The sequence below is a fragment of the Natator depressus genome, chromosome 7, assembly GCF_965152275.1.
Source record: "Natator depressus isolate rNatDep1 chromosome 7, rNatDep2.hap1, whole genome shotgun sequence".
Lineage (NCBI taxonomy): Eukaryota > Metazoa > Chordata > Testudines > Cheloniidae > Natator > Natator depressus.
The window spans coordinates 5,964,754-5,971,427 of record NC_134240.1 but is presented as its reverse complement, the minus strand read 5'-3'; the positions used below and the strand labels follow the sequence as shown (position 1 = coordinate 5,971,427).

Genomic DNA, 6,674 nt, shown 5'->3' with positions numbered 1-6,674 from the left:
GAGAAAACCCTCCTTGCCCAAGAAGAATCACTAATTGAAACCCACTGCGGATGTTGCCCATTTTGAATTTGTCACTGCTTCTCTTGGAGTAGTTTTCATTTTGTCAGATGTATGGTTAAAGCGAAATCACCTCCTTGCCAGCTATAAATACAGCAGGCACGTTATTCATAGGGTTGTGGCACAGATTGCTTTAATATGCTGTGAACAAGGAATGCAGTGAACCCAAATTAACACTTATGGCATGACCTAAAATAATGTTACAGCACCGTTCACTTTTTGATTTCATTTTTTAAAGGGGGTTTGTCAAGCATCGTTTAGTCTTCCTTTTTTTAAAAACACCACTCTAGTCTTGCCAGTGAAAAGCCATAGGGAACATCCTGGAAACCATCTCTTGTTATAGTCGTTAATTAACTCTTCTAGCTTCTTGCAGCACTGAGGATGCTGAGGTTGCTGGGTTGAGTGGGCAGGTGCTCTATGGTGTTGGTGGCCTCCGATGTAGGGGAGACAGGCCTGCCAATGTGGGGGGGCAAAAGGGGAAATTGCCCAGGGGCCCGGTCAATTTAAAGGAGCCTGGGGGGCTGCTGCTGCGGTAGCGGTGGCCGGGAGCCTCAGGCCCTTTTAAATCTCCCGGGCGGGCCACAGGGCTCCTAGGCACATGCATGGCCAGCACCGAGTTTCTACTCTGCGGGGGAGGGGTGCTCTGCCCTTATGCGAGAATGCTGCAAAAGAATGGAAGTTACAAAAAAAAAATACAAAATTGTGTATTTCTGGCATTTGTTACTTCAGGGGAAATCTTTCAGTCCTGACTTAGGCAGAATGCCCATCGAAAAATGTCAAAACAAAATATTCTGATTTTGTTTTTTACTTTTTTGTTTTGTTTGCTTGCTTGACTTGAATTCACAAAATGCTTCAGTTGACCTAAAGCTGCATTTTTGCGGGGGGGAGGAGGGGTGGAAAAAGTTAAAATTTTTGGCCAGCTCTATTCATGAGCTTAAAGTTAAGCACCTGCTTAAGTATCTTGCTAAATCAGAGCCTAAATAGACAAGACAGAAGAAAGGCGAGAGATGCCTTAGACTTGCTTCCCCTTTCTCTTTGCCCAGGTCTTTTGCCCTTTAGGGTACATGGCAAGGTTCCTCATTTTACAGATGAGCAACTGAGGCACCAAGAGATGAAGTGATTTGCCCAGGGTCACTCATGGAATCTGTGGCAGAGCCAGGAACTGGAATCTCATTTCCTGGATCTCAGTCCATGTATCTTAACTGCAAGACCCTCTTTCCTCCCTAGTTAAAAATTAATAACACACTATGGCAATATACTGTCACTGTATCTGTCCGTCACTTTGTCTTTTCCCCATTGCATCTAAGGGCAAACTGGAAGTCATGTTCGCGGATTCTTCTGCCTCTTGGACAACGTGACCGTCTGAATTTTTTCTAGTATATGTTTCAGCCTAGCAAGGGAGCTTCCACCACCTGTTGCTTGTGGAATTATTGCTTGGCTTATATGAAGTTTCTCTTCATTAACTGGGGCTGGCATCAGTCTAGTTTAAAAATCATAGAACTTATTCCTTCTCCCGCGGCATCAGATTTCTGCAGAAACTCCCTAATTAGAATGGAGCACTTCGGTTAAGGTATATGCTGCATTGGAAAGGTGACAATTAATGCTTTCTGTTGACTGTGCTTAGGGAATCCCGTAACCCACTTTTAAATGTAATTTAAAGGAGTTCTCTACTTATACCATGAGGCGATACCTGAGAAGGGCAAATATATAGCACATTTGGTTTGCTCTCCTGGGAAATCACAGTCAAGCAAATTATGCTGTCCCCCTTAGGAGTGCTACATTTCAGTTCAGACCTAGGGGAAATTTACCCTAGGTAACTTCACATGTAGATTTGTGTGTGCGTGCATGCGGGCAGTCTGATTGGATATTATGTCCTTTGCTTAGAGGAAGACAATTCCTGCACATTATATCCAATGATAATTTTCAAGAAATGGTCTGTTAACGACTCCAGGTAGCTGAAAGCTTTGCAGCGCCTGGTAATTTTTTATTTTGACTTTTCTGTTGTCGATGGCTCTGACGCTTCCGTGCTTTCACTAGAATGCGCTTTGAGAAGAGACCCTATGTGTGAGTGCAGGAAGGAGCCATGCCCGAGTTTAGCCCGGCCTTGTGAGCGCAGTGTTTCTCCACTAATAGAGGACAAGGAGACAAGTCCCGTTTGCCTGCTGTGGCTGCAGAAGGTTTAAAAAGCATTTGTTGGGCGTGGCTGAAGTATCCTGCTCTTAGTAACGTGCATTGTAGCAAAGGTGGTTAAACCAGATTGAAGCAGTAGGGGGACCTCTCAAGGCAGCAGTCAAGGAGAGAGGGGAGCCTGCTTTACTCAAGTCAAGTTGAGCAGGGGAGCTCTCCTGCTTTTAGCATGGGCCGGGGAGCTGTGCTTTCCCCTTACTTTAACCTTTAAGCTGAGTTAGGTGCTTGATCTTCTAGCCCTGATTCATGGGAGTAGTGCCACAGAGAGGGCTGAATGATTGGGCCTTAACATATCTGGAAAGGCCCTTTCAGGAGCAGTGGTGAACCTCTCCATCGGTTGGTCAAGGTATTTTCAGAGCCCAGCTGAAGGTGGGTAAAGCATGTACATAGGACCTGTTTGCCTAGCGTGTTTTGGCTGATGAAGAGCTCCCGATCTGCTCTCTGTCACCCTCCCACAATCCAAGCAGTCTCAGTAGGGCTGCTTTTTCTTCACCAGTGCTTGGGAAATCAGGGGCGACCTTCCCTTTGAAATGCGGGCCTTGCTACAGTGATCCACACCTGTGTCCCCTCGCGGCGAGATGGCTGCTGTGCACTCCCCAGGCAGGCGACCCCTCCATGTCTTTTGGAAACCTAAATTAGCGCAGAAGACTACTGGCTCCATCAGACAGTGAAAAGAAAAGGAGGACTTGTGGCACCTTAGAGACTAACCAATATATTTGAGCATAAGCTTTCGTGAGCTACAGCTCACTTCATCGGATGCAGACAGTGAACGCTCTGTGCTGATGCTCCAAGGTCTGCACCGGCTGCCAGTCAGATTCTAAGTGGAGTCTAAAATGTTGGTTTTGACCCATGAAACTCTCCGTGGTTAGGGCACAGGCTGTGAGAGAGAGAGGGAGAGAGCTGCTTCAGCTGACAGACCTCAGGTTTAAAAGAAGGGGGCCTACTGACAGGCTCCCTTCCCTCTGAATGTCTCACTTCCCCCTACTTTTTGCCCAACAAAGCCCAAGTCTGTTCAGCTTTGGGGTGTGTTGCAAGGGACATCTTGGGCCTTGCAGGAAGGGTTGAGTTGGCTGGTTGTAGGGTAGAAGAGGAAGGCTGATCCAGAGGTTAGGGCTCTTGTCTAGTGGGAACCTGGGGTCAAGTCCTTGCTTTGCCACAGTCTTTGAGCAAGTTGCATAGTCTATCTGTGCCTCAGTTCCCCTTCTGTAAAATGGGGATGGTAGCACTGCCCTGTCTCAAAAGGATGTGAGGAGGATAAATATATTCAAGATTGTAAAGTGCTGAAATATTGTTGCAAAGGGTGCCAGATGTGTACTGTACGTAACTAGCTTATTATTCGAAATGAGCGATCATTGGGGAACCTTTCTTCCAGAGTCCTTCTCTGGGCTCCCGTCTTTTGTGTAGGGGAGAAATTATTTTTTATTTTTTAATATTGGTGATAGATGCTTTTAATAAATCTAAATACATAAATCCCACTTCACTTCAGTTCTCAATGTCTTTTCCCGTTTACATGGTGTCGGAGGTGCCCAGGATTCTTTGCCACTCCTTCTGGTTCATGGCACAGGTTACAGGCATACACATAGTTTGGGGAGGGCCATGGGGGAGCATTGCTCCCCCAAACTGCAAGTCTCAGGAAGGCGAAGAATTTGTCCCCCCACACACTGCCCCATTGGCCTGGCTAGAATTGTCTCCCCAAATACAGAAGTCAATCTATCCCTATGGTTATAGGCCCTTGAGTTCAAGTCCTTTTCTCTTCGGTCTTCTCTTGGCAGAGTCTTTCCATTGTATCCTCTGTCTTCCATTGCAGTCCCTTTCCTTTGCCGGTCATTCTTCTCCCATTTTTGTCACATGTCTAACCCTCCTCAAATGTGCATTCTCCAGCCAATCCATCAGCGAGAGTCCCAGGTTCATCTTCCCCCTAATTTTTCCGTGCACATTCTGTCTGCCTCCTCTTACCTTACCTGCCTCAGTATATTGTTGGCTAAATCTAAATACATAAACCCACACTGGAGTTAATTCTTTCTTCAGGGTTGCGCACGGTAGTCCAGGACAAATTGGATCCACCAGCATTTAAAAACTAATCAGTGCCGTCCTATTGACTCTTGCCAACTCTTGTTACATCAGGCTGCGAGCAGCCCCTGAACAATTCCTAGTCTCAAAATAAGGATGGCCAATAAAGAAGCAAAAACATATTTTACATTAATTTGATATAAAATAGGCAGTTAGAAAGACAATAAAGGCAGGTAGGGTCCAGTGAGTGGGTAAGGCACTGGACTGGGAATCCAAAAACCTATATTATATACCCAGCTCTTTCACTGACTAGCCGTGTGACCTTTTGAAAGTCATTCAACCTCTTTGTGCCTCTGTTTCCCCTTCCACCCTTTGTCTTGCCTATGTAGTAGGATTGCCAACCCTCCAGGATTGGCCTGGAGTCTCTAGGAATTAAAGATGAATATTTAATTAAAAAGATGTCATGTGGTGAAATCTCCAGGAATATGTCCAACCAAAATTGGCAACCCAACTATGTAGCTGTTTGCTTGTCAAGACATGGGCTCTTTCTCTTTATGAGTTTGTGCAGCGCCTAGCACAGTGGGGGCCTTGACCTCAGTTGTGGCTGCTAGTCGCTAACTCTAATACAAGTAACTAGTAATAGAAAGCAACAGCATTCGTAAGTACCATTAGTTTATCATTTGTACTGGGGAAATGTTTTTGCATCACTATGTGAATTAAAATGAAGTTCTGGGATACCTGTGCTGACCTGTCTCATTTATCGGCAGTGCATGAAAACGTGTGGGGAAGGGTCCCGGTACCGGAAAGTTGTGTGCGTGAATCAGAATAACCAGGAGGAGGACAGCGTGAATTGTGATGTCAGCAAGCGCCCCCCTGATAGGGAGAGCTGCAGTTTACCGCCTTGCGAGTACATCTGGATTACGGGGGAATGGTCCGAGGTGAGCACCACAGGGACTCTACCGCAGCGCTCCACGGCGACTGTCGTTCTGCTGATTGGACTGTGAGCCTCAACATCGTTAGTCTGATCAGGGTCTGAATGTACCCTCTGAACAACAAGAGCCAAACCCTCAGCTGGAGCAAATCAATGGAGTTCCTTTGACTTGGATGAAGCGATGCTGATTTGCACCAAGCTGAGAATGTGACCAAAAAGCTCAAGTCTTTCCACACAGGAGCACCATCCCCTTGCCCCCTCCCCACAAGAAAAGAAAAGGGTTGATGTGCTGGAGCAGTAATTAGTGCCTGCAGCATGGTGCTGGATACTTTAATTATTAGTTTGTTTGTTTCTATGTAGTTTCTCTGTGGGAGAGAGGAACAAAAGAGAGGGTATTAAAAAGTAAAGATCAGTCTCCAGTACAGTCCTGGTTGATAACTTGAAGCGTTTTTATTCCCACATGGATTCCACTTACCGTACAGTGTATATTAAATATGTTTTTATTCCCTTGGTACAAATAACATAAGTGAAGGCAGTCCAACCACAGCCTCCTGTCTGCACAATTCCACTAGAAATGGATCCTTAGCTGGTGGAAATCTCTATAACTCCATTGAGTTCAGTGGAGCTACACCGATTTCATCAGCCTAGAATTTGGCCTTCGAAGATCAGCTTAATTACCAGATCCTTCTCTTAATCTTGCATATCGTAGCATTTGAGGGCCCAATCCTGCTCGCTTTCCTGACCCTAGCAGTCTCACTGGCACTCAAAGGGCTACTCATGTGAGGAAAGCAAGCAGGATTTGCCACCTAAAACGTGCAGGAGGCGGCATGCCAAGGAAAATTATCTACTTCCTTTTGGAGCCAGAGCTCACCACAGAAGGAAATGGACTAATCGCAGATTGTTTCTTTCTGCGTCAAGTGAAGGAGTACTTTCCACTTGCAAGAGCAACAGAGGAACCTGACAAGGCTGCTGCTGACACAGCAGAGATGAGAGAGAGGGAGGCAAAGAAAGAAAGAAAGAGACTAAAAGGTGGGGTGGGGAAGAGCTCAAGAAAATACAGGGGAGAGAAATACAGAGAGAGAGAGAGATTTTTGGGAGGACCAGCCTATGACCCAGCATTCCTCAGGCGTCATATGGTTTTTCTGGAAAAATGTTCCTTCAAATATGAGAGGATCTACCAAAATATCTGCTTCAGTAACCTACTGTGGGTCCAATCCTGCAAACACTTATGCACATGCTTACATTTAGCCATTGCCGTGGGGCTACTCACATGCATAAAGTTGCGTGTGTGCAAGTTTGCAGAATCGAGGCCTATGCTCTCTCTCAGATCAACAATGTGTTCGCCCCAGGTGCTGTTAAATTCATAGGCTATAAAGGGGAAGCTACTTATTTTTTTTAACTGCAGACAAAACATTGTCCCTCCTCCTGTAGCCTCCTAGCATATCTTCGTTCCAGTGGTGCAGGGCACGCGTTTACCTCCCCACCCCAC

The 6,674-nt window shown here is 46.0% G+C and overlaps 1 protein-coding gene across 1 annotated transcript in view; it reads left to right on the top strand.

Annotated features, from left to right (window-relative positions):
• Positions 1–6,674, top strand: part of ADAMTS9 (ADAM metallopeptidase with thrombospondin type 1 motif 9) — a 136,813-nt gene that overhangs the window by 110,300 nt on the left and 19,839 nt on the right. Inside the window, exon 32 of the mRNA XM_074957398.1 lies at positions 5,022–5,192. Coding sequence (XP_074813499.1) covers positions 5,022–5,192 — 171 coding nt within the window. The remainder of the gene's footprint in view (positions 1–5,021; positions 5,193–6,674) is intronic.